The 26,764-nt window shown below is 32.9% G+C and overlaps 3 protein-coding genes across 3 annotated transcripts in view; all 3 read right to left on the bottom strand.

Moving 5' to 3' along the window:
* Positions 1-651: 651 nt before the first annotated feature.
* LOC105619126 (phosphopantothenoylcysteine decarboxylase) lies at positions 652-1,596 on the bottom strand. The gene is made up of 2 exons (XM_012200656.1): positions 1,171-1,596; positions 652-816 (listed from the first exon to the last, which is right to left on the bottom strand). The coding sequence occupies exons 1-2, from the start codon at positions 1,594-1,596 to the stop codon at positions 652-654; spliced, it is 591 nt and encodes a 196-aa protein (XP_012056046.1).
* A 589-nt stretch (positions 1,597-2,185) lies between these two features.
* On the bottom strand, positions 2,186-2,449 carry LOC105619125 (cytochrome c oxidase assembly protein COX19). The gene has a single exon (XM_012200655.1). The coding sequence runs from the start codon at positions 2,447-2,449 to the stop codon at positions 2,186-2,188; it is 264 nt and encodes an 87-aa protein (XP_012056045.1).
* Positions 2,450-4,756: 2,307 nt separating this feature from the next.
* Positions 4,757-26,764, bottom strand: part of LOC105619124 (restin homolog) — a 22,897-nt gene continuing 889 nt past the window's right edge. Inside the window, 16 exon segments of the mRNA XM_012200653.1 lie at positions 4,757-6,432; positions 6,435-6,924; positions 7,009-7,160; positions 7,243-7,555; positions 7,633-7,751; positions 8,032-8,703; positions 9,063-9,246; positions 10,485-10,505; positions 11,510-11,674; positions 11,942-12,082; positions 13,403-13,447; positions 14,280-14,505; positions 15,240-15,441; positions 16,775-16,966; positions 17,255-17,407; positions 18,411-18,479. Of these exon segments, the coding sequence (XP_012056043.1) occupies positions 4,757-6,432; positions 6,435-6,924; positions 7,009-7,160; positions 7,243-7,555; positions 7,633-7,751; positions 8,032-8,703; positions 9,063-9,246; positions 10,485-10,505; positions 11,510-11,674; positions 11,942-12,082; positions 13,403-13,447; positions 14,280-14,505; positions 15,240-15,441; positions 16,775-16,966; positions 17,255-17,407; positions 18,411-18,479 (4,820 nt within the window).

Here is a 26,764-nt window from a genome sequence, read left to right as displayed (position 1 = left end):
AACACCTTGTATATTTGTCTATTATATATATATATATACACATATATATATATATATATATATATGTATATTGTTCATATATTTAACAAAAGCATTGTACATTTCAGCGGATCAACTTTAGGATATGTCAACAGAATTTTTTTCCTTCTCTTTATAGCATTATTATACATCGCATTACGTCAATTGGACAGATGAAATATGATTATTTCGTTTGTTCCTCATGGTTGATTTATTTTAGGTTGAGCAAAGGATATGACGACCATGATGCGTTCAAATTCCGCTATTTGCGTAGCTTAGGTTCTAACTAACAATGATTTCACGATAATGTGATAATTCATCCTACAGAGCAAAAGAATAAAATTTTCGATGAATAATATAACAAAAAAAATTATAGATATTTTCACTGATAAACGTAAACTCTTGATTATATAATCCATATGCGGCCCAATAGATTGGGGCCTTAGGCTCGTCCCAATTTTTTGTTAGAGATAAGCGACATTGGCATATATTTTATTAAGCGTATGTTCGAATCGCACCATAGCGCGTCTTTGGAAATCTCTTTGGAAATCGCGCTCTCGACGTGACAGAGCTTCATCGATACTCGCGAGGTCGTCGACGAGGCTCACACGAGGAGGCCGATCTCAGCCGCTGCTAGGGACATAAATCCGACTGATCCATCCAGGGATTCAAGGCTCGCAGAGTGGATCGTACAATCGTGTCTACTTCAGCCATTGCGCCCATGCCCACATCACCACACATCAACGTTTTGGATACGCAGTGCACTTCTTTATAGCCCCAGGATTTGAGCAGTGATACCTGAAAAAAAATAAAATGACTGTTTTCATTTAAAAAAGAAAAAGAAAACCACATATAAGAAGACAGAACAAATTTAATTATGTTTATCGTTAATTGCTGTTTTCTACATCTGTTTATTAAAACTTTTTAAATATTTTCATGGATTTAACAAAATTTTTGGTTTTCAAGAAATTTCATACAAATCTTAAATTTAATTTAATTCAATTTAAATGAATAGTATACATATGCGATTATTGTTCCTTTTAAAAATTAATATAAAAAGGATCATATATTTTATCTATTTAGCTGTTTTAAAGAATATTCTTGATACTGTTTTTCCTTGCTTGATTATTAATACTATTCTTTCCATCTTACTTGAGGCATTGTAACTGGATGCTCCCACATCCTGGTGTTCATTGCTGGGCAGAAGAGGAGTGACTTTGAAGGATCCCATGCGCGTGCCACGCAGGTAACAATATTGTCGCATATGCCACTGGCAATTTTGCCCAGGGTATTAGCATCCAATGGCGCTATCACGAATACATCCGCCCATTTCACCAGATCTATGTGCAGCACTGGATCACCACGATCCTGCCAGGCAGCCCACTCCACTGTGTCGGATAAGACCTGGATATCGGATGGCAGCTGAGCATCCTTTAGGAAATGTTTGGCTCTCTCCGTCACAACTACTCTTACTTCCAGATTATTCTGTCGTAGCATTTCTACCAATTGGGGCAACTTGATCGTAGCCACACTACCAGTGCAACCTACCAATACTCTTTTCCTGGAGGAGCTCGCCATTTTCTTTATCTTTGCGTTACCCTCTATTCTATATCAATTTGCACGAAGAATCTGATAGACTCTTAGTTTTCAACGTAATAAATATTGGAATTCTCTATTTATTTAAGGGATATTTATTCTCTTAGGCCACTTGGGTTGCAACACAATCCAACCACATAACAAGCTACAAGAACTGTCTTTATGTTAAAGAAGACCGATCCGATATCAGATGATGTAACCGAACTTTTAATTTTCTTTCTTATGAAAATAAAAGGTAGATACACGGATTTTTAATATCGTTCAGTTCTCTCTCTCTCTCTCTCTCTCTCTTGGTCTTTTTTTAAATCTATTGTCTTTATTGTTACGTTTTCTCAATTCTGAGAGGAAGTCCTTGTTACACCTGGCTGGCAGTGCGTATAATCGCTTGAACACACTGAATCACTGAATTATCATAATGGCATCTTATTTAAATCGACAGTTTCAAGAGCACCGATTAAACAAAGTATACCAGGCACTCTCGAAGAGACTCAAGACGACAACAATGACAACGACGACGACAAGGATATGATCCCTCCTTTCTTAGGGTATCTGCTCATGAACGATATCGACGTTACGTTTCCTTGGCATCCTTGATCTCATCGGTGAAGCCAAGTTTGGACCAATCATCACGCGTCATCAGATCATGGTCCATGCGGCAGCCGAGGTACTCCTTGGCGATGTCGCGACACATCGTGTTCTGATTGCGATTTTCGGACAGGCAGCGCATGTACCTGATCATGATGCTCTTGCAACGGCCCTCATGGTCCAGTGGGAAGCTGCCGCGCTCGGGTGGCGTTGGCGTGAACAGCTTCTGCGAGAACGTGTACGAGGACATACTACGCCACTTCACGCGCTGAAATCATACGAGAATGCGCGAATACCTCGTACGACGAATACTTGGAACGAGTAAGGTCTCTTCAGCCTCCACGGCGATTCGCCATCTTGGCTGACCGTGATCCAGATCCACAACGATCCACACTTCTCCGTCACTCCCCTCACGCCACCCCACGCCAAACCAAATTCATCGACGAACGCCCCTGTCTGTCGCCCTTACAGAAAAGATTTTCAGCGCCACCTGTCTCTTCTAGCCATTGAGGTGGTAAACTAAACGCGACACACGTGACTAAAAATATAGAATTTGCGGTAATTTTGAATCTTCTATCTATTTCTATAGATAACATGATTTACCCAAAAAATGATAGAACGTGTTATTTTTATAAATTTACATTGTCAATTTTATTAGTGATTATAATTATGGTGGAAGGAATAAGATTCTGATTTTAGATATAACATTATTTTGCATAAAATTTGCTAAATCGCCGTTTTATTATAATAACTCTATTTTTTTATAGCTCTCATACAGCATAGAAGATTAAAAAAATTGCCAATATTGCTGCAATGTTGCAATATTGAAGATAGCAATATAAGATATTACGGAGATGTATAATGTAAGACGAATAATGTAAGATATAATTGCATTGTAGAGATATTACGAAAATGTAAATTAACAATATGCCTGCGAGAATGGGGTATTTATATGGTAAATTAACAATATACCTGTAATATTCTAGAAACATTACAAAACTAATTCTTTAATTGTTACTATAATAATAATATAAAAATACAATTATAAAAATATAATTTTTTATAATATTTATGAAGTACAGTTTTTTAGTTTAACAATCATTTTTATGATATAATAATTAATATAATCTATTTTTATATTTTAAATAAAAAATTTATTAATCTAAATTATTTGATGGCCATTTCATTGGCTAAAGGAGAATATTAAAAAGAGGCCGATTTTTGTTAAAAATGTAAGTAAAAGGAATCTTTTAGATTTTCTTCTTAAATATGAAAATTATTAAAACATTCGTGATACTTGGGGAACACCTTGAAAAGTAAGTAAGAACCCTGATAGCAAGCTGACGTTAAAATGACGACAAAATGACGTAGCTTGTTGGGAATATTGAAATTTGTTATCAAATATATTCATGCTCAATTTTTAAGGTGTTCCCTATCGATCCTCTTTTTGTTAATATTATTTTTGTTAATATTATCGTATTCAGGAAGAAAATCTATAAAAAACGGTTTATATAATAATGTAAAAAGAATATCTACCGGACAGATAAAGGATCTATAGATTTCTAGTCATACTTCTCGTGAATTTTGTTTATTCTTATCTACAAAGCATTATCTCGAATGCATCACATGTTACAACAATATAATCGACTTAGAAAATATATTTCAACCCTAAGATAACGGAAGGCAAGATAACAGCAGGCCACGATATTTTCGTAAATCAGCTTCAAATATGTTCAAGATTTATAATGTATTTCAATCTTTTTCGTTCTTTTTTTTACCTATTAGATGAAGACTATAATAAAGATTCTCTGACTGGAGAGTATTATATCATATTCGATAATATCATATTCGAAGAGAGATGTGCGTGAATTAATTATCGAAGAACTTCACGTCCAATGTTCCGCTTTTTACCGGCGTGCATTACAGGAACTGTTTTTTAAAGCGCGGAAACGCGGAAAATAAATATTAAATAAAGAGATAATTAGTTAATTTGAATATCTATTATATACAAAAAATGACATATTCGCCACAAATATTATAAAATTAGATATTAAAGCTGGAAAACGAATGTATGTTCCCTTCAAATATATTGTATATATAAACACAAGTAACAATAAATTATTATCTTTATTTCAATATCGACATAGTTCCATTTTTTCAAATTCCAATTAAATTAAATAAAAAATATCTGATGTAATTCAGTTAATAAAAAATCTATTATAATTTATAAATTAAATTTCTGTAATATTATGTGGCGATAAATTACGTTAAAAATAAGTTAACAAATCTACAGTAGTCAACTAGAAGAAAATTATCTAAGGAGATAATTATACGTTGCCGAAACTTTTATAGAGGAATTTGATTAGAAATCGCAATTTGGAAGGAACATAAATCTTTATGTTTTTCGGAGGTGCCCGTTTTATGCGGAACTTATGCTCGGATTTAAGATCCAATTAAAAAATCTGGCATACAAAAATATACTCTGTAAAATCTAACAGATCTTTTTATAGCTACGAGACATTTGGCAAGCAAAGAAAACAAGGCTATGGACGTAATATTAAAATGTTTCGGCATCGTCACAATCGCGCGTATCGTGTCCGAACATCTCGCAGGTTTCACAATATGGCCTTTCCACGGATTGCTTCTTCGGAGTTTTTACCGTTCTCTCGGTGCTCTCCATGAAATCCTGGGCTTGTCGGGGACAGTCTTCCGTCTCGTGCAGATCGAACTGATCGCAAATATCACAGAACATACGGGGCGCCGCTGTTCGTTTGTCCAGCGTGCTTCGAGTATAGTCCTCGGCCTCGTTTGCGGGAACCCCCATCTCGAGAACCTCGATCTTACACAGCAAACTCTCATTCTTACGTTGCATGTCGACTATTATGGAATTTAGGAAATCTATTTGACTCTTTGCGGTATCATTCTCCTCTTGCAGTTTTGTAATGTCGATGTCCCTCGCGACGATGTGCTGCTTCATGTCGCCTGTCCCGTCATACGTGTTCTTCAGATTTTCATGCGACAATTTCAATTGATTCGTCGCCTCCATCCATTTCGCAGTGACTTGCTTGTTCTCTTTCTCTAGCCGATTTAGCTCATCCAGAAGTCGCTTCTCTTCCATCTTGGCTACATTCAACTTCTCCTGCAAATTTTGCACGTTTTTATTCACCTCTTTTTCGTTGTTCTCCATGATTTTCGCAAGATCGGCTGATTTCGTTTCCTGTTCTTTTAATTGTTTCTCGAGTGTGTTCACCGTATGCTGCAACTCATAAATTCGCTTGTTCGCACCACTCAACTCATTCTGCTTCAACTTGATCTCCTCGTTCCGTGTCTGTTGTTCCGCCTTGACTCTTTCCACTTCCGCGTCTTCCAGAACTTTTACTTGCGCCTTTAATTTACCGATAATAGCTTCTTTATCATCTAAATTGGTTGTGTGCTTATCAACAATGTCTTGCATTAATTGCAACTTGTCCTCCAACTCTTTATTTTGTTTATTTATGTCTTCAATCTTTTTCTGCTTAGTTACAACTTCGGACTCTAACGAGTTCCGCAATTTCAGCATTTCTTCCTCCTTGGAAGATTCTGATTCTTTTACCTTAATTTCTGCTTCTGTTCGTAGCTTCTCTTTTTTATCTAACTCTTCGTGCAAATTCGATAATTGACTCTCCAGTGACTTCACTGAGTTCTCCAAAACAGTCTTGATCTCGGACAATTCATTTATTTTACTTTGTGTCTGTGTGATTGCCTCTTGTGCATTCTTCAGTTCATTGTTATTACGAGTATGTTCTTCTTTCATGGAAGAGATTGTAGTATTCAATTCAGTTATTTGAACCTGCGATTTTTCCGTTTCTGCTCTCATCTTTGATATTTCATCAATTTTGTCTTTAATCGTTCCTTCAGCATCCTTCAATTTGCTCTTCAACTCTTCTATCGTACTTGTCATTGTATTTAAAGATGTTGTTAAATTTTTATCGGTAGTTGCTTTATCGTTAATTAAGGCATCGTGCATTTTCCGTAATTCCGACAATTTATTTTCTACTTCCTGAAGTTTCGAATCTTTCTCCTGAAGTAAATTCTCTAATTTTGAAGTTTCGTCCGACTTGAATTTCAATTTCTCTGTCAATTCCTCGATCGACCAACGATTCGCGCTTTGATCGGCCTCTAGTTTACTCTTACATTTTTGCAAATCTTTAATATCATCACACGAAGTCGACAATTCGGTCGACAAATCCGTAATTTTTTTTGTAACAAGGATGTCTCTTCTTGGTAAGAATTTCGCAAGGTTTCGCATTCTCCACGAAGATTGACAATTTCTTCATCCTTCTTTGTCAATTGCTCCGTAAGATTGGTGACTTGGTCAAACTTTTCCTTCAAATTTATCTTTGCGCGTTCACCTTCTTCCATCTTTAACGATAATTCACTTATTTCTTGTTTATATCCGCATATCTTTTTGACATAATCTACATTTGATTTTTCAGCTTTGTCTATCTGTGACTCCAAATTTGATTTCTCTGAGCGTAGTTGCTCAACTAATGTCATATTTTTATTTAACTCCGTCTCGGTATTAGAGAGTTTTCCCTCAGTTTGTTTCAGCGCAGTTTCCGTTTGAAATATCTTTTCTCGAGTTTGGTCCAATTCCTTTTCTTTTCTTCGCAAGTCCTCATTGTATCTCGACAACTGTTCTGATGAATCGGCGGAAGTACTAATCACGCTCGCTATATCGGATTCCTATAATTAAGTTTAGTCATTAATTTAATGGATTAGTAATTTATTATTCATGAGAAGATTAGTAACTAATTATTTTATACTAACCAGTTTTTCCTTCTGTAACGAGAGTTGTGATATTTTTTCTTCCGCTCTGGCGACTTGTCCATTTAATTTCTGCATTTTTGATTCAAATACGCGAAGTTCGCTCTCCAAATTTGTTTTTGTTTGCTCAGATAATGTGAGGGCGTCTTGTAATTCTAAAACAAGCCATGTTATGTTTATATTCACACATTCGTTTACAAATTTAAATTAAGAACTAAACAAACTTCAAATCTATACCTGTAGTCTTCTCGAGAAGATGTTTAATCTCTTCATCTTTGTTCGCTATAATTGCTTTCAAATCGGCGATATCTTTCTCCAATTTAACGAGCATCATGGCTTTTTGCGAAACATCTGCATTTATCTCGTCAATATATTTGACTTTGTCATTAATTTGAGCCTCAAACCGTTTAGTTATCTCTTCTATTTGAGCCACAGTAGCATTTCGTAATTCCGCGAGTTCTTTGTCTTTTACTTTCAATTCCTCGCTCAATTTGTTTAATTGCACGGCGGATTCCTCCTCCGAAGCGATTAAACTAGCTAGATCTTGCTCCTAGGTTGATCACATACCATGAAAGTACTATTGCGAATGTCTCATTTGTGCGAAATAAAAAAAAAGAATACTCTTACCAATTTTTGCTTCTCATGAATAATCCTGACATTGTCATCACTCTTAGATCTATAGTCTTGAATTTGTTTTGACAACACGCTATTGCTGTCTTCAGCCAATTTAAGCCTCGTATTTAGCTCTGCAAAATATTTGTGATAAAATCAATGAAACTTCAAGTCGTAATTTATTTTTCATTGTTACATACTTTATCATTATATATTTTTATGAAAATACAAAATAATGTGCACAATGAATTAAATGTTAGATTATCACAAATATTTCATCGAAAGTTATTCTCGTAGAATGTCAATCGATACTCGTAAATTCTACATAAGGAAAACAACCGAAAGATTAAATTTTTTAATTATTCAAATTTTTTTAAAATTCAAATTTTTTATTTTTATTTCTATGGTACAAACCTTCTAATTTTTGTAGAGCGCTAATCAGTTCTTCGTCCTTCTTTCTGCAGAGCTCTCGTTCAGCGACCAATTCGGCCAATAATCTTTCAGTCTCGGATACTTTTTGACCAAGTTGCTGTGAGACTTCCTCGATTTTTGTGTCCTTCGTTCGCAATTGTTGCTCAAAAGATTCCGAAAGTTCACGGATACGATTAACATTCTCAGCCTTCAAGCCCTCCAGAACTGCATTCTGCTGCTCTAACAGCTTCTTAGATTTATTTTCCAACTCCTCAGTTTTTACTTTAATCAATTGATCTTTCTCTTCGATAGTCTGTCGATATTCCGACAGCAATGAATCCTTTTCGCTTGCACTTTCTTTCTTCATCGTTTCGATTATCTCTTTCGATTTCCGCAACTCCTCGCTCAATATATTCGTGTTCCTCTCAAATTCCTGCTTCAGATTCTCCATCATTGCCTCTTTGTCTTGCAAGTTTTGTTTGACAGTTCCCAGTTCTTTCTCTAGACGACTCTCAGACTCTTTGTGGGTCGTACTGTCTTGTTGCATTTTGCTCATTACAAGCTCCAATTCCTTGATACGTTCGACACATTCGCTCACCAGATCTGATTTCTCTTGTATTTCTTTCTCCAGACTATTTTTTATCTCCTCCAAGCTCTGATTACGACTTTTCAAATCTAAAAGCCCATTTTAGAATAAAGGAGAGGAAAAATCGCGTAAGATTTTAAAAAATTTAATAGTATTTTTCATTGGCAGAACTGGTACATTAAAGCTATTGTACACTAATCTAATCTGAATGTAAAAGTAAGATATCTCAATTGATAAAATGCCCAATGAATATTTTATCAACAGCACAATAAAATGTATTGAAAATTTCGGTTTTTTTTAAATTCGTTCCTATATTTTTATTAAACATACATCTTTACATCAATTTACATGCAATCGCTTCAAAGTATATTGAGTGTGCATTAGTTCTGCAAATAAAAAACGCTGTAAGATCAGATCGCGCATAGATCTAATGCCCTATCGCAAATACCTTGAAGCTGAGAATTTTGCGAGTTTGTCGCGCAACTAATCTCGTTACGTAGTCGCGCCAATTCCTCTTCGGCTTCGAAAAGTTTGGTACTGTCACGTTCCATCTGAACGATGCGTTCCCGCCGCTCCACCGTGAGTTCATCCTCGAGCTCTTTGATCCTGCTTTCATTTACAGTATTTATGACCTAGTGTAATAAGGGCAACTGTTTAGTCTCTAAGGAGATACGAGTCATACAACGAATTCGTTTCGGGTATTAACGTACAATTATTTTCTCAATTACGAAGAATATAAAAATACAACAATCAATATTTTCCATTTTTTAAATTTTAAGAAAGAATCGTAGTTTCTTCTACTTAAAGAATTCATAATAAATTAATCAGAATTATTGTTTACTATCTTGAAAAAAAATTAAATTCGTTGTATAATTTTCTACTATTGAAATAAAGGATACAAACATGTGTCAAATAAAACTAGATGTGATTTAACTATTAAAATTTACATTCGTATTATATAATTTAAATACAAAATAACGAGAAGAAAAAGAGACATTGTTTAAATTTTCAGTAATTATATAAGAAATAATAAAGCCTATTAATACCCGAAAGCGTACATGTTAAAAAATAAAAAGCACAACTGATATGCAAAGCACAGTCTGTCGAAATGAGAATGAAATAAATATTTTACCGCGTGGAGAAAAAGAAGAAAGAAATAAATCAACAACTTTACGCGTATATATACCCAATTTATAAGAAACATATTATTCAATTTTGGCATTTGTGCATACAAACATATATCACAATCAAAGAAATTTAAATAATATAAATAAACTTCAAAATATGAAAAAAACATTGCATTAAATTAATATTAATGCAAAGCATAGAATGATTACATAAATAAATAAATAAATAAATAATTAAACATAATAACAAATAACAAGTACATCACGCCTACATTTTTTTATATCTTTGTGCATACAAAGCGTGTAAATAATTTGTGAAGCTCACATTACTCCATTACACAAAGCAAAGCGTGATCAAGTTAATCATCTTTAATCTATTAAAATTAAATCGCGAAGAACGAAATTACTTAATAACAATTTATACAATTTCAAATTCAAAAATTCGACGCGGAATTATCACGCGTGATTCCATATTTCAAGTTAGCGCGCAATTAATAAGCAAAGGATGATTAACGATATCTAGGACGTCGTTACAGTGTATAATTTAGTTTTGTTAGTATGACCGGCGCTAAATTAGACAGCGATAGCGTTTCTTAGCGTTTCTTATTATTGCGCGTTCCACGTCAGTTGGATCTCTGATAGAACGACGAAATGTAAAATGACATAGCTAGAGTGATGATTAGGCAAGCGGTGCCCAAATACTGCGTCAATCCTTCCACGGGTCCGAAACATTGGATACTCACTCTTTGCTCAGATCTCTCTTTCTGAAAATAAATGATAAGTTCACCGAATTAACAGAAAAACTGAATGCAATCTCTTTTTTTTATAAAAAAAATACCATATCTTTCTTTTTTCTTTCCTTAAAAATTGTTTAAGTATAAAAATCAACAGAATTTTTAATCAGATTAATTTTTCTAGTCAAAATTTCTGTTTTCGTATAATATAATTTTGATATCGGCATCGATAAACCGTAATTCATATTATCAGTTTTGAAATAAAATTTGGAACGGGATATTTTTGCATAGAATATTCTGATGTTAAAAATTAGGCTAATTCTCGAGCTTTTTGGCAAGTCGATGTAGCTAAGCACGTGTTATAACCCGCCACCGCGTGTGTACCGAATTGCGCATTTATGACGAAAGCATGTATAATATTTCGAATAATTACAAAAGATACCATCCAAAGTTTCCAAGTATGACAAAAGAGATATTTATGATTATGATTGTTATTATTATTATTATTATTATTATATAGAACGGAAGTACATATTTAAACAAATCAGGATAATATAACAAAAATTTAAACATTATTCGTCTAAAATATCGCGAAATTCTTTTTCACATCTTGAATTTATAATCGTGAAAAAAAATTTGATTGCAATATTATAGACATTTTTTCTGAAATATAATATATACATATATAATGTTATTAATATCAAAATATGTAAAATAAAATAATAGCATGAATGAATACTTACTCAGGATTCCAAATGTTTTTTTTTCTTTTAATGAAAAACTTAAGACCGCAGCACAGACTTTTGCATAACGCATAATGTATAGTGAATCGACTAATCAGAATCTTTCCTTTCCTCCCATTCCATGGAAAAGAAGAGTTTCCAACCAAAGAGTTTGGTTTATTCCCTTATGCACTATGCATTATACGTTATGCAAAAGTCTGTGCTGCAGCCATTAGCATTTATTATGTCTGAGATAAATTGTTACTTATATTCTTGAACTGATATATAAATTATCCTAATAGGTATATATACCTGTATGTCGTCTTTATTCACGGATTCCTCTTCGAAGCGAAACAGAAGATCCTCACACTTCCGTTTCTCATCTTCTAGCTGCATCGCCAACGCACTCTTCTCGTTGATGAGCTTGGCGACAGTGAGTTCCGCTTCGCTGATTGTCTGCAGCATCTGTTCGCGATACTGATTGTCAATAAAAATGTCAAAGAAAAAAAAAAATATAGAAGATGGGGACAGAAGAATTTTAAAACTAGGATAAAAACTTCAGAACGTAAAGACATTGGGTTTGACTTATCACATCTGATATTTCCATTAACGTTACATAATCTCTGCAAATGAGATAAAAGCGTAAAAAATGAAACATAACTCTCAACTTTAAACACTTGTCCCTCTTTGAAAATCCATCCATCGCCACGATTCGGTTTTGACAATCGTTTTGTAAATATCTACCTTATCATATTCTTGCTTAATCGAAAGCGCCGATTGTTCCGCTTGGTCAGCTTGATTCGCCGCCTTGGTGACTCTTTCACGTTCCAAGTCCCGCTCTTTTCGCAGGAACTCGATCTCCTGCTGCTTCTCTTTCAAAACTTCCTAAAAGTATGATCCGAATTCTAATTCAATGTCGCGATGACGCGAGAAATTTTAGGAAAAAAAATTTTAGGAAAGAGGAATTATATCGCAATATTAGCGCGCAGTAAAGTAAAATACCAATCAAATTCATATTTAATAATATTATTATGATTGCAGTAAAATAGCCACATTACATCTACAGCAAAATTATCGCAAAAAGAAAACGCACAACTAAAACAATTTATTTTTCTATTTCTTACATTTTTGTAACAGCTGTCGAGCAGGTTGGAACAAAGCGAGATGCTTTTATGTCTGCGTTATATAAATTATTACAAACTAGGAAAGCCAACTTGCGATATCAAGCAATTAATTAATTCTTACATATCGATATATCTTTATAAAAATTTTTATAGAAGCCGTGGGATGGGATAGAATGGAGATAAATAATTGATAACCAATTACGAGATAAACAGGGATAGACAATTTTCTTGTTACGTCGTATAAGTTTTTACAAAACGAGCGAAATAAGCAATACTACGCATTCACTGGCTCTCTACTCGAATTGAATATTAAACTCCAATAAAAATAAGACGAATGTCTTCCGATTGATCGTTTATTCGCATTACATTCCGTATTATGTAACAGCTTTGCTAAGATCACATAATCATCAAGTTTATAATTCGAGACAGGCATAGATATGCAACGTTCTGAATGCAATTAGTAATATAAATCGATGATCGGTATCGATCGCATTATCCAAGCGGAAGGGTTTAATTAATCGATGATGCTAGTCGTTTCTCTGCCAACGCAGATATCGATCTGTGTTCAATTATATCGTGGGAAATCCTTAAAGATGAATTAATCGGACAATTGAGATAATCTCGTGCGAGGAAGAATCGAACGTAATAACGGCGATTTGTTAATTATTTGCGTATGTAGATAAAGCGACGTAGGAGAGATACTCACCTAGAAGCCAGAGGAAGGAACATTACGAGGAAGGGACATTACGTGGGATTTTATTAACATTATATACAAAGATCGCTATAAGTAATCAACGACGATAACAATAAATTAACGGCAAATAATAAATAAATAAAATCGCAGTCGGCAACCATTAATAATCGAGTCTTGCTAATCAACTAAACGTCGCTAATTATCTTAATTAATGTACATTCACATCATAACGCACTTGTTAATCTATATCTACACATCCATTTCTACAGGGTGTACGAATTAATCGGGAAACAGTCGATGGGAGAATAGCGAGATGACTTATCGATGATCGCTTCTAATTGACGAGAACAATTAATTAATCAGGAGTAATCAGAGTTACGATCTCACCTGCAATGAACTTCGTGCAGGTGTTGACGTGCGCATGCCAGGCCTCTGGAATATTGAGATGTAACGGAAACACAAAAGAAAAAAAAAAGATAAATCGTGCAATTTTAAATAATAATCAATGTCACAAAATCACGCTAACAATAAGTTACAAGTTTTGATTAAAGAGTCAGTGTTAAAGAAAAAAAAATAGGTTGCCTAAAAAGCGACAGGCAATCACTACAATTTAGGGCGGGATTAACCCTTAAGTAACTCCGTAAAAGGATTCATTGCAATAAGAGACTGAATCCATCATAATTCACAAGGGAAATATTTAAATATGAATTAAATAAAGGAATGAGTTAAATCTTCAATTTTTAAAAACAAAAATTTAGAATTCAATGATTTAAGAATTTAAAGCGTTCCAAAAATGAGATCGAAATTGTAAGACAGAATAATCTACATAAGATTCACTTTTTTTATATATGCAACTTTAACTTCCTATAGTCACGATAAATAAAATCATTTTCATATTGAGTGCTTTTCATAATTAAAATAAAATAAAATAATAATATTTCTCATAATTTTTGCACACATTGTAATTTTTCGCAAACGCAATCATTTGCAGTTCCTTTAATGCAATAAAAAAACCTTCATCGCGCCGAATCCTTCATATGAAAATAATCATTTACCACTGATTTACAGAAGAATCACAGTCGTAATCGAGATTCTCGCTCGTATCTCAAAGAAGAAGACTTAAGGGTCAATTGCCCAGCACCAACAAGAACGACAAGAATAATACATTCTACGGCTAAACTAGGGAGCCAACAATATTAGCGGCGAGCTGCGAGATATAGCTGCACATCCTGTCATCCCCTTATTCCGGCATGGTGAACCTTACCCTCGCCGTGGTTCCGCTCGTAGTGCTTATTCTCGCGCTGGCGACGCTCGAGACGAGGCTGGAAGCGAGCGATTCGCGGGAGCCGCTTTTCTTCTGAAGGCTGGCATTGAGGGCGGCACCGCTCGGCTTGTGCACCACGCATAGGGAAGGCCTCTTGTTGTACGGCGACTTGCTGACCTTGTGCACGGGCGCAAACAGGCCGTACTTGGGCGAGCACTCGAAGTATCTGGATCAACGGGTGGGTTAGTTCCGCGGGATCTTAGGAATGTGAGTCTCAAGTGTAAGCGAAGATCATGCCTCGCAAATTTTCGCGAATGCTGTGATGTCATTCATCAAGTTTTAGTCGTGAGAACGTTAACAAAAACAAATTAAAGAAGAAAACTCTGAAGTTCCCGATGTCATTGGGCGTCATATCAGAAATAAAAATTCTCCTCTTTCTTATGGAAAAATAAAAAATTAAAAATCTCTATAGCAATCTCTATATTTTGAGAACCTGATGTCAGACGAAGTAAATTGATGAATGACATTTAGGCCCATTTTTATAATACATGCTTATCTAAAAGTTAAAGATATAAAGAAATTTATCAATAAAATTCATTCATGAATTTCTTAATCTTAATCATACATTAAGTAACCATACATTATAAAAACCTGGACCTTAATCAATACCTTAATCATATATTTCAAGGATCTCCTGGATTTTACATCATTTCGGCAGAAGATTAAATTCATTAATAATGTTTAATAAAACGCAATATAAAATTCTGAGAAGTGAGAAAAAGAATTTTTTATCAAGTCATACTTAAATGTAATACGCTCTTAATATAAACATTTTGATTTTCTGGGAGCGGTTAAGAACTTCAGGATTGCTTTAAATAATCAGAAATCTGAGGCGAGTTTGATATTATTTTTTTTTCTTGTATCAAGGTGCTACCGATATTCAATGGAAAGGATGCACACCTTTTGTCATTGACGGAACCGTCATTCTTGCCGATCGGTTCGTCCAGTTCCACACCGCACCATTCACCCGCAGCGAATTCCGCGAGGCCATGATATCTGAGTATGCCGGTTTTGCTGCCTTGGCTCGACGACACTATCACCCGATCACCTATCCTCAGTTCGCCCTTTTGCGTTGTGGACGACAGACTTGTCGTCGATGTATCTGCATTCACAGTTTTCAGCGATGCACGATCATTATTACATATCATTCACACCGGTTAAGAAACCACGAGTGAGGCTGGGTCTATTCTATTAAAATTACACAATATCTATTTTCTACTTGACGATAAAGCTAGATCGTTTCTAAGTTTTTATATATGTGAAGGTCAAATTATATTTTTCTTTCTTCTTTTCTAAGTTCTATTAAAGCTAAATCTATATTTTTATAAATACATATTGCTCCCTATATTCATATTTTTTATTACATTTTCCTTTTCTGTTTTTTATATATCTATTGTTTTTTCAATTAATTGATTTTCCACAAGATAAAATATTTCTTTTTATTATATATTAAAAAAAATTAGTTGCTTCTCTATTTTATAAGATAACGAGAATAAATTCCTAAAAACATTTCCTACGTATCAATTTGTTTATTCAATTGATAAAATTATTACTCTCGAGATTAGATCTAACCTCTTTTACTGCCTCTAAAAATATTAAACTGCTCCGTCACTTTTATAAATACGAACATCTGTAGATAACGTTTGTTCAATATATTTTCTACTTTTCTATTGCTAAGCGCATTATTTACGAAATTAAATTATTATTACATGAAAATTAAATAAAAAAATCTTAAATTACTACACTACTACCTAAGTCACTACATACTAACGAGACTAAATTATTTCCGTTACATGCTGACTGAATAAAAAATTACATCAAATCGTTACTTAATCATGCTTTCCATAGTAAAGAGCGTTCAAGCACTATCGCAATTAAAATAATGCCGTAATTAAAATAATGCAAAGTAATTAAAAAAGTAATTTGTGCTCTTTAAGCCTCTAGGTACAACATAGCATCAATTACGATTAACTCTTTCGCTTCACTTTTTTTGTCGTTTAATTTCAATGATAATTTCGTTATATGGTGTGTTAGTTCTATGTAATAGATATAACTATTATATCTAATTTTTTATATAAAATATTTCTTATCTCAATTATCATCCGAATAGAAATTCTCAGCAAAAGTTTTTAAATGTTAAATGATAGCAATGATAAATTATGTAAATCCAATGATATAATCTGCTTAAAAAAATAAATATCCTGTTTTAAAAAAAGGATTCAATATTTACTATAGAAAATAAAATTATTTCATTCGATATTTTGGATCGAATGTAAGAAAAGAATAAATATTCTTTTCTCATAGGGAGGGAGGCGAAAGAGTTAAGGGGCAAGAAACTAAGTAAAATCTGTAGACGGCGTTTGGCGTGCGTTCGAATGTGCAGCGCTAATTAGAAGTCTACGGGCGTGGCGAGTATCTCTTGTAGCGATCCTTACTCAATGAAGACGACATGGATTTGCTGACAAAGCCACCCCTAGAGCTATCGGGTGGCGTTGTTGGCGTCATGATCAAGCTCGTCTGATGATCGCTCAACGGCAACCTGGTGAGTCTGGTGAGCCTCGAAAAGATCCCCCTCTTCGGTTCGCATTGAAAGTACCGGCTACCCGCCACTGAACCATCGTTCTTTCCTGAAGTTTAATGTTCGAGAACTTACAGTTCATCTATCTTCTGTCTCTGAATTCCGCCGATCTCTCTTGTCATTGCTGATCAAAAATCCTTTTTTCATTCGCGATTAATGGAACTTTGTATATAAGACTTCAGTTAAGTATAGTATAATCTGGATAATTTTGATTGGTTAGGAAAATGATTTACAAATATGATGTTTTAAATTTGAGAATCGGCTCGCATTCTTCAAAATTGATTCTCGGATCTTTATAATTCATACGATTGACTAGGATCGTTACGATGTTCCTCACCGATGGGCTCATCCAGGACGACTCCTGCCCAGTCTCCGGGAGCAAATTTGGTCTCGCCGATATAAGCAATTGTGCCTGGCTTCGTGCCACCAACCCATACTCGATCACCAATCTTAAAGCTGTCTGTGTCTTCGGTTAGAACAACGCTGGTATCTACGCGGGATTAAAGAGGATTCTCTTTGAAATATCGACTATTAACAACGCTAAACTACGCTACGATTTCAAATTTTCGGAGAAAAATTAAAGATAAATAAATCGCACGACGCAGGACGTATTATAATAAAATTAATGATTCGATACTGACCTATAAATATAAAATGTTCGACAACTTGTAATCTTGATTTTCACTAAACTTTAAAAAATTTCTAAAATACAATAGATTTTTCACTTAGCTGAAATTATCGAACTATTTATATTCAATCATCAAATAATTAACGAATAAAAAGGAAATTTTACTTTAAAAGAATTTTAGTTTTGGCTTTGGTTATCGATTAATTGAAGTCATTTTAACAATGTTAAACAAAAAATAAATAACTACTGTAAATAACTTCTTTTAAAATATTTAAATTATTTGCTAAGAAATTTATTCTAACTTAGTTGAAGATTCAAAAAATATTCAATTAATTATGGAACATCCTTAATGTTCAAGATATGTAATACGTTAGTTATAATTCATATTATTGCAAATTATATTATGCATGCACATGTGTAAAATATGTGTAACATACTATATGTAAGTATCACACTACCTTTTTATAATAATATAACACAAGGCAAAATCATTAATACAATACAAGAGGATATAACACATATTATTACAGACCAATAATATTTACAAACTTATACAATTATACTCACAAAAAATTCACACATATCCTTTATCGTGAAAACTAACTAATTTCGTATTTCACTAAAGTCTAAATTTGAAAGACATGTATGTTTACGTACTTAAATACAATTCAAAAAATATAAAATATTCAAAATCTCGAACAAATATACGAATATCTAACAGATGATATTAATTTTAAATTTTATTAGCTCTGCAAAATAAATTTCCATTGATTATAAAAGATCATTCGCTGTTTTTTTGCAAATAGCTTTACGAATTGCGATCTTCGAGTAGGCTTCAAGAAAAACTTCATTAAATACGGCTTACCTGACCCTCTTCGCAAGCTAGCCTCGTTTATTTGACGACCGTGCGATTCCCAGAGAGGCTCCATCTGATCTGCCGTTGTCATGCAAAATAACGCAAATCATAGCAAAACGAAAAACAAAAGGAGAAAATGGAGTATATTTCGGTGCAAAAAAACATTTCACTTTGCCGTAGTCGAGAGTGCATCATTCAATTCAAATTTTGTCCTAGTTTAATTGGTAATTATCGCTTTAATAATAATTTATGTATTACGAATCGCTATGATTTAATACAGTTATAACAGCAAATTAACATTAGTCTACGTGCAAGCTAATAAATAATTTCAACGATATCTGGATATTAAATTCAGAAATTAATAATTAATTAAAAATTATAATATGAATACAACACATACGTATAATTAATTTTAATATAATACAATTAATATCTCTGATCACTTTAATTTAATAATTCTTTATCATTTTACATATTTTTCTTTTATTTTACGTAATTTTATTTTTTTTCAAGGCTAATTTGTATTGTATGTGTTGTCTGTGAGTTGATAATAAATCTGGGAACACGTGATGACGCTAGTGCGAAGTTGCAAAGTTAATTAATAATGCGCTAAGTTAATTACTAATTATTATGAAGCGATGTTAAAAAGGAAACAGCGAGAGGTGATTCGGCGCGAATCAGATCAGGGCTTGGTCCTATAATTGTCGTTGTAATAATTGGTATCGGAAGTTGATCACAATCGAGTCAAGACAGAGACTTATGTAAACGAATCATTAATGGCGAGTCAGGGAGTGTTCAAATGACGCCGATAAGATCTGGCGATTTCTAATGCAATATATGCAGTCATGCGAAATATTTTTTAATGGAACGACCGTTTAATCGTAACATGTTATTTTAATAAATTAGAAAGAAAAGAAACGCCTACTTATCTTAATAATCGTAATAGAGTTTATTTCTATTCAGCTGTATTTCCCTATATTTCACGAATAATTCATATTTTAAATATTTATAATTTTCATGAATTCACGAATTTCTCATCTCTTAACTACTTCACAACTTCCGCGTTGTAATTTCTGATTTCACGGATTTCTTGTATAAGAGCTTGCCTTGTGACAACACAAAGCTCATCATTCTTCTTTCATTTCATCTCGCCGATGTCCCTGCGGCGTGAAAAAAACTCCGCAAAAGGAGTCGCTGGTATGTCCGGGTATCGTGGCGATTCGTGATTTAATTAATTACTTATGGAAAAGCGCGTGGGCGCGTGCCTTGTCGTAGTAGGTCGGTCGCGTGGGTCGGAGCCTCTGTTCAACGAGATGAAATCGCGATTACGCGGTCGCAACCGCCGCCACCGCGGCCGAGACAGGCATTATGTATCCCGACGATTTTATCGCCATGCAATCTGCATTTAATGCGCCTTTTTACGCGCACATTGCGTCGCTCTCAATGACGCGCGAACGGCCGTCCGTGATCGGCTGGTCGACGGTGCCCTGATCTGAAATGTCTGAATTAATAAAGGTACAGACAAATGGGAATGTTTCGGTCTTTATTTTCATCTCAATCTCATTAAAATGTTATTAAAATTTTTTAAAATGACATTAAAATAATTTAAACAATATTATATCTTGTGGGATCTTAGTAGGTAGGATATCAGTAGATATATGAGAAATACCTTATAGAATCAGTAGATATATGAGAATAACCTATAGAAATCAAATGATCTTTAAATGATCTAACTGGATCCTAAGTTGTATGATTCTGTGAATTTATATATACATATGTCCGATCGCGAACTGGCATAGCAGATCAGAGTTGAGCAAAACTGTAATTTAATTAACAATTACAAATTGCAATGTAATTCTTAATACAATTGTAGTAATTATATTTCGTAATTATTAATTGCTGAATTAATGAATTCATTTAATTGTTTTCAGCAATTAATAGCAGTTACGAAATATAATTACTAATTGTATTAAGAATTACATTGCAATTTGTAATTATTAATTGAATTACAGTTTTGCTCAACTGGCAGACAGTGCATACTGATCATGCCAGAGTTCGATCCCAGTAGAAACCAAAATATTTACGCTCGTGTCTCCTCTCGAAAAAGGCCGGCAACCTCCCAAGAGTATCCTTACTAACGGAAATACTTCTCGAAAAATCCGCCGTTCGAAATCGGCATTAAAATTGTAGGTCCCATATGCTCATGGCAATTGAATAATCAGCGTGCGCACCACAAACATATGAGAAAAGTTCAACTAGAAACTCAAACACATTTTATTTTTATACTATCTATTATTTTTATACTGAATGCGAGAATTTTGAAAGATAATTTTGTAAAATTAAAAGAGTTTTAGATATATTTAACGCGACTACGATATTTATGCTTTTTTTTGATGTTATAAAAGAATATTGCAAGAATTTTTACGGAATTCCAAGCAAATATTAAAAGTGACGTCAGCTTGATGTAGAAATCTAATTGTGAATGAATGATTTTGAATCAAATTGTATGCCTACCTGTATCCCCACAATTTCAATAAAATATATTACATATTCTTTGTTATAAACATCAGAGATTAAATTAATTATGTAGTATAATTGTTAAAATTATATGTTATGTTGGAAGGCATACAATTTGATTCACATTAACGTCAGATATAATTTTTATATAATTCTTACGAATATGCTTTATTGTAGTACGCTGTCAAACACATAATTTTTGAAAATGTTGTCAGAGAGTACATGGGTTTTGTACATCCCCGTCTATTTCGTACAGCTGCATGTTTATCGTAAGGAATCAACTTTAATAATTTTTATTTTTATTTTTATTTTATCATCGATGATCTCAGTGAAGATAACTAAATTAAAGATCGAAACGTATAATTGATTTTGTATTTGACAAATATATATTGGTTCTTCAAAAATCACCCAGCGTTTGGCTCTAAATAGCTTACTTTTTAGAATATTTGAATCCAAAATTGTAAGTTGAAACATTTATTGCTATTTATTTATTATTAATACATATCTAATAAAATCTATATAAACAAGAACATTCAGTGCAGGTGCTTATAAGCATTTATATTGATATAATTTGCTGCACTCTCTTTAGAGTCTAATATTATATTCTTTGTATTCATATTATTTTTTTAAATTACAATGTTAAAAAAAAATAATAAAAATGAAAGAATGCGAATTTTACAATAATTAAATTTCAAAGAGAAACTGCATAAATTTCGAAAGAATTTCTGTTATTAAAGTTCGTCCCGAAATTCAGATGCGCTGTACTAGAAAGAATCTGACATTAATTAGAATTTTGGTTGAATGTATTATAATTCTAAATGAGATAACTAGAAATCTAATTAATATGATCAGAATCTTCCGATTCGTTCATTTTTAACCTGCAGAAATGTTTTTCAGTGTGCGCATAATAATCTATTAGAAACCTTGCAGTATATACGATTATTAGAGCCATACGGGACGTGCGCACGATGATATCTGATGACAGAATACACTGTACTTTTTGATTCGAGCGTGTTGATCATGATTAATTAATATACACCGACGTGATCTGACGCGTAATCGTGGCGCCATGATTCGTCCGCGAATTATACATCTCATATGATTAATCGTTTTTACATTAATTCTGATACATATCTTGCATTATTTTTTTATATTATAAAACATTACTAATTAATTATGTAAAATCTATTTAATAAATAGAATTGTCTTAAAAGTAATAGACTTTCAAAAAATTTCCCGCAAAATCATTCATTCACAATTAGATTTCTACATCAAGCTGACGTCACTTTTAATATTTGCTTGAAATTCCGTAAAAATTCTTGCAATATTCTTTTATAACATCAAAAAAAAAAGCATAAACATCGTAATCGCATTACATATATCTAAAAAGCTTTTAATTTTACAAAATTATCTTTCAAAATTCTTCCATTTCAATTTTTGGATAGTATAAATAAAATGTGTTTGATCTTCTAGTTGAACTTTTAATGAACCCACCGGGCATATTACCGAATTACCGTAACTCATCGATTATCTCACATTTATGTTTTGCAGGGTTAACAGGGTGTCAAGTACCTCGATCACTCAATACGATGGCTGTAAGAATGGCTGTATAAGAGGCTGCCATTGGATATACGGGCACTTTGATCTCTCATGCGTAACAATACGTAAACAAGGTTAATAGCTAGTAGAGAGAGGTGTCGTTATAGTTGTTACATGTAATTCATCCCGCATTATAACGAGATTATGACATGATTAAACAGTAAATGTTACCTCAATGACAACATTTAGTGATTTTTATCTGCCCGACTATGCAAAACATTGTGCAAGTAAACACAATTTAATTGAACAAAAAATATATGTATATATACATAATTGGATATTCTATACATTCACGGAACACGTGAAACGAGCGCGTTGTACATTACTTACATGCTACCATTCTCATAGATATTATACACGTGCCCACGTTTTTCATATTTACCGAAGGTAAATAATACTAATAGGAGTTTCGTCAGACCGCGGAATTCGAATGGATGGCCTTAAAACCGGCTTCAATAGCATACAAACAGGCAAACAGTAAAGCAGCCCGAAATGAACATGTCCCCGCATACGTGCTCATAAATCGTTTATCTCTCCATATTTAGCCGATGGTGTCACAGTTACCACAGAACACCATACCGACGATGATTGCGTCAGTGCGAGGCGCCACTGCCATAGATATTCTTTATTTTTCCATTGCGGTTATAATTGAGTCCTTGTCCGACAAGAAAAATCATCAGCTAATCAGATACGAGCGATTGGAAAATCAGTAACGCTACCACAAATCGCATAATAAATTGATAAAATATTCAATAATTACAATGCTCAATAACACTGAACTGTAATCAATTACAATAAAAGAGTTATCCTTTTATTTTGATGTTTCTTTTTGTTAATATTGCATAGAAAACTTTGACTATAATTATGTCTAAAATTTATATAATTTCTATAAATTATTTTAAAAATATATTCACAGCTGACAATTCAAAAATTACTCAAACCATTTTTTTTTTATAAAAAACTCGATTAGGTCATTCATATCCTACGCATTTCTTTTCTTTGAAATACTAGGAACACCTGGTTGAATAATGGTCTCTATTCTTTCCTTTTTTTTTAATACACAGCTTTACAAATACTTTCTAAAGATGTTAAAGCATATGCAAGAATCATATTAATACTTTTTATAATTTTGTAAAAGTGATGAAAATTAATTCGCGAGATATAAACAATTCATTATGTGTAAAGTTAAAGGACAGAAAATCGTGTGTAGTCAATTTTTATATCAAAGATCACCTTAAGTACAGTCTTAAAATATTATAAACCGATCACAGAATGACTCTTTAAAATATTAAGACGATTTTGAAATAAGAATCGAGACTGAAATAACTGAAATAAGAAACCAATCTGTAAGAGTTAATTTATATTCTTCATTAAATTACTAATTTTAGATAATTAAAAATATATATGTAATTTTAATTTTTTGACATTTAAGACGTTCCTCTTTATTTAAAATTTTAGTGGTTACTGACAATTCTTTTCACGCTGCATATTCTTTCCACGAGATCTCGCGATAAAGCAAAACGAAAAGCGGAGGCCTTGAGTCTTCTGATCGAATTGCGAAACTGGAGACGATCAATCGATCTCGTACGAGAAATTAAAATGGGAGGGAAAAGAGAACAAGAATAAAAAATCGAAGAAAAGAGAAGGAATCGCGGGGAGGAAAGATGAAACGCCCGGGATGAAATTGCGGGCGCGAGATCAACATCGACTTGCATAATCGCAATGCGTCAGCCGACGATTGTGCAGCGAAGGCAATTCAATGGCGTTGCACCAATAAGGCAAGATACGTGCCCTGGATGCGACCAGAGACGATCGCGAAAACGCACCTCGTTATGCATCATTAAAAAGTGCGCTGAGAATCTGCGCGGCAGAAAATAAAGCGACACAAAATTTGTTTTCCGCAGTGCCTTATATTCCCTTGCATTACATTGTGAGAACAAAGTTGTACAAAATAAAAATAAAAAAAAAAAGAGATCGGAGAAAGGAAAGAAAGAAAGAGAACAGAAAAGTATAAGAAGATAATAATAACTAACGAAGAAATTTAGAAAAATTCTCGGAAGAGGAAATAAAAGAGAAAATAAGAATTCAGATTTTAGATTAAAGAAAACAAGGAAAATTGTAAACTAATGTTAAAACGTAATTGTATGGATTTAATGCGAAGAAAAATCGGTTCATCGTGTGAAGAAGAGATTATTACGTAAAAGTTAGTATAAGAATAATAAAGCGATGATATATAGCGACGATAAATTTTCTGAAAAAAACTATTTTAATTATTATTATTACTATCAAGCATTTATGTATGTCATATATGGAAAATATTTGATTTGACATATGGCAGCAATATATTAACCCTGGTTTGTTTAAATTTAATATTATCATTTGTGTCAATATCATAAAAAAGTTTTAAAAATTTTCATAGAAAAAAATCTTAACAGAAGAAATCATCGTAAATATCAGAAAAAAATTTTTAATAAAATATTAGTCAGAAAATAAATTACATTTTGGATCAAATAGACTAACCGAGTTAAATACACACACGCATATACAATTAATTAATTATTACTTTATCAATTAATATTTAAAAACGCTAAATGCTTGTAACGTTAAGATATTATTTCCGAGAGATTTGTTTTACTTTCCAAATTTTTTGCCAATTATGCTTTGCGAATGTTCTTAGTTGTTTCAATCATTTTCATTTTTTTAAAAAACCGATTTATCGTTTAAAAATATAGCTTGCTAAAAATGGATAAAAAATATGGACCACTTTCAATTAATCGCGACAAGTCAAGTTGCTCAACTTTCATGTAGAATAGTAACATTTATAAATCGCAATAATCGAATTGAGTGATAATTAATGTGTGGGGTTAAATAAAATATAATAAAAATAAAATGTTATTTTGCAAAATGCAATAAAAAATTTAAAATAATTACTATTAGATTAAACCAAGTGATTGATCACTTGGTTTAAAGCAGTTCGCTTCGTAGTGTTTTCTCGACGATCAGTTAAACTCACCGCAATTTCGACACAAAGCAAATAGAAATGTTTCCGTTTCTATTCTTCTTTTAAGGAAACAGAAAAGAATGCACTACTCTGCGATAGACTCTCGCGATTCACCATTAATTCTCAAGAATTTCTTTTCTGTGAAAAATATTTACCAATTTCTTTTTCTCTGTCTCTCTCTCTCCCTCTCTCTCTCTCTCACACACAAAGGATGCGTCGTCGTGAACGACCAAAGAACGACTCGTGCGAGCAACTTGCGAACTCGCGTTCACGCTCGTTCATGACCGACTTGTGGGCGTGCACGGTTTTCCCGGTGTGCCGGGACAAATTAACGAGACACTCGCGGTATATGTTCGAGTTGTAACAATGTTCGCGATAATGTAGTACTCTCGTCAAAACATACTCCATATAAACACTTTTATAGCATAAGTAAATTAGCATTACGAAAACATTGACAATGTAAATAAAGGTTTGTTTATAATTTCATATATCATTTAAATTGTCCATTAATTTACATTACACTGAGAAAAATGTTCTGGTTGTATCAACAAGAAATACAAAGATAAATTTTAATTATATAAATAAGAATTCTGGTTATCTCAACTAGAATATTTGATAAATTTAATTACATTTGATTTGTACCTTTCTGGTTAAATTTACGAGCATTCCTATTAATACAACAAATACATAATTTAAAATATATATGAGGCAAACGGTAATAAATCTTTCCTTCATGTACTTATGATAAAATAATCACGAAAAGATTTTTATTTTTGGCAAGATTCTTCCTATTTGTTTTATGAATTTTATAAATTTGTTTTATGAATTAAAATCGGAATTAAAAAGGGATATGAAAAGGAGGATATTGAAACTGTTTTTCGGTCAAAATGAAAAGTTCCGAGATGTACAAATTACATAATAAAAAGCTATTCCGTTTGAGTTACTCTTTAATATAATATATAATCTGTACATCTTGGAATTTTTTTATTTTGATCGAAGAATAGCAAAAACTTAACATTCTCCTTTTTGAGAGACTCTATTATTATCTTATATAGATAAGAAATAAAGTGTTATAAAGAACAGGTATATACATTTATCTATACATTTATATATACATTTATTAATACATCATCTATTTTTCTACTTAACACGAGATATTATTAAATACTTCCTTTTAGATCTCTCTATCAGTGTCAGATATCTATATATATATATATATATATATATATATATATATATATATATA

This window comes from Atta cephalotes, assembly GCF_000143395.1.
Source record: "Atta cephalotes unplaced genomic scaffold scaffold00019, whole genome shotgun sequence".
NCBI classification, from domain to species: Eukaryota; Metazoa; Arthropoda; class Insecta; order Hymenoptera; family Formicidae; genus Atta; species Atta cephalotes.
This window is presented reverse-complemented; position numbering and strand designations above follow the sequence as displayed.

What these genes read in the sequence shown, in the direction of transcription:
- LOC105619126 (XM_012200656.1), bottom strand. Translation starts at nt 1,596, where the DNA reads ATGGCGAGCTCCTCCAGGAAAAGAGTATTGGTAGGTTGCACTGGTAGT. An exon ending in ATCCAGTTACAATGCCTCAA is followed by an intron (nt 817 to 1,170) that starts GTAAGATGGAAA and finishes ATTTTTTTTCAG; the next exon opens with GTATCACTGCTCAAATCCTG.
- LOC105619125 (XM_012200655.1), bottom strand. Translation starts at nt 2,449, where the DNA reads ATGTCCTCGTACACGTTCTCGCAGAAGCTGTTCACGCCAACGCCACCC.